This window comes from Papilio polytes, unplaced genomic scaffold (genome assembly GCF_000836215.1).
Source record: "Papilio polytes unplaced genomic scaffold, Ppol_1.0 DF823399.1, whole genome shotgun sequence".
NCBI classification, from domain to species: Eukaryota; Metazoa; Arthropoda; class Insecta; order Lepidoptera; family Papilionidae; genus Papilio; species Papilio polytes.
The window spans coordinates 1,061,518-1,063,510 of record NW_013525805.1 but is presented as its reverse complement, the minus strand read 5'-3'; the positions used below and the strand labels follow the sequence as shown (position 1 = coordinate 1,063,510).

Here is a 1,993-nt window from a genome sequence, read left to right as displayed (position 1 = left end):
GTTCCCCAAATTCGTGAGTACATTTTTCGACAATCTCGGAAAAAGCGTTATTAAACAAAGAGGAGGACTTCCGACAAACAAGAAAGACTTTATGGACCTAATTTTAGAAATGAGACAGCAGAAAGTAATCGAAGGCTCAAAGAGACACGACAATGAACATTTAAAGCCTCTCGAACTGACTGACAGCATTATTGCGGCTCAAGCGTTTGTATTCTACGCGGCTGGCTACGAAACCAGTGCCTCTACCATGACGTACATGTTCTACGAACTGGCGAAGCAGCCTGCAATACAAGACAAGCTTATTGCAGAAATTGACGAAGTTCTCAAACGTTATAATGGACAAATAACCTACGAGTGCTTGAGCGAGATGACGTACCTGAGTCAAGTATTTGATGAGACATTGAGAAAGTACCCGGTCGCAGATCCTATGCAACGTAACGCTAAAGTTGACTACAAGATTCCTGGTACTGATATTACCATTAAACAAGGACAAACCATAATTATATCCTCCTGGGGTATCCAGCATGACCCTCAGTACTACCCCAACCCGGATAAATTTGACCCGGAACATTTTAGCCCTGAAAATGAGAAGAATCGACATTCGTGCGCTTATCTACCATTCGGAGCTGGTCCTAGGAATTGCATAGGTAAGAGATTGTTTATTTTTAAACAAAATTCACAGTTTGAAATAATGTTGTGGAATACTCTATCCTCAGCAGTATTTCTATACAGTTATGGTTTAGTCCTATTAGAAAATAACGTAGATAAACGTTTCTTAAAAGCCGACTAACCACCTCCGGTTCCTCTGATGTTGGTGTTTACGGGCATCGGATCAATCTATGATATACTCATATTATAAAGAGGAAAGATTTACATTTTTGTATGTATTATAATAACAAAACTACTTGGCCGATTTTAAAAATTCTTTCACCATTATAAAGCTACGTTATTGCTGGGTAATAGACTGTATAGTCAAGTGTTTAAATTTCACATAGACATAGTCAGGAGCAACAGTTAGTTAATTATATTTGGCGATCGACTGCTCATTGTCAATCATACTTCATACTAACATTATAAATGCGAAAGTTTAGATGGATGTATGTTTGTTAGAGTTTGTAGCATAAACGACTAGGATTTTGCTGGAATTTGATATTCATGCAGAGGATAGTCTGGAAGAACACACAGGCTACTCACTTTTGTTTTTTATTTTATTTCCACGCGGAAAGAGTCGCGGACAAAAGCTAGTTATAAATAAAACACTTAAATATGAAGAGAACTTGAGTAAATACTTTATTCCTTGTTGTAAAACTTTTTGCTGATGTTTCAGGTATGCGTTTCGCCAAATTACAGTCTGAGGTGTGCATAGTCAAGTTTTTATCTAAATTCCGGGTGGAATCTTCCAAGAAAACTCAAAAGGATCTTCAGTTCGACCCTATGCGCTTGTTTGCCTTTCCCGTTGGAGGAATTTACTTGAATCTAATACGGAGACATGTTTGATCGTGTTGTTTATCAAAGATAAGTTGATATTGATTGTGATATAATTATCAACACATGTTAAGAATTTGTAACTATATTTATATTTACTTTTGTTTTGTTCAATTACAAATTAAATAAATATACAACGTTCACTATAAAGAATATTTTTAAGACCTTTGATGAGGTGTTATATGGTTGGTATTTTTCGAAATATCATTTGGGGCAGGTACAATCGAAGAAACTAACGTCATTCACACTATAACTTCAATCGGTTGTACGTTTCGAATTTAGATTACGACGCGGAAACACAAGGCGCGTTTTTTAATATTAACCTGTTGTTAGGACAAGTTGTTGCTACGTAATTGTTTTAACCTATCTAATTTTTAGAAATAAGGTCCGTTTTCTGTAAGTGTAAATGGAATACCGCAGATTTCCGCGATTGTACAGTTCCAAAATTTTCGTTCTCATTGGCAAAAAAAAACGGTGTCGGGTTTGATATGTAATTCCTAAATTTATT

General features: G+C 36.0%; 1 protein-coding gene across 1 annotated transcript; it reads left to right on the top strand.

Moving 5' to 3' along the window:
• The first annotated feature begins 6 nt into the window (after positions 1–6).
• LOC106104803 (cytochrome P450 6B1-like) lies at positions 7–1,993 on the top strand. The gene is made up of 2 exons (XM_013284944.1): positions 7–647; positions 1,328–1,993. Exons 1-2 carry the CDS (start codon positions 92–94, stop codon positions 1,495–1,497), a joined length of 726 nt encoding a protein of 241 aa, XP_013140398.1. The 5' UTR covers positions 7–91; the 3' UTR covers positions 1,498–1,993.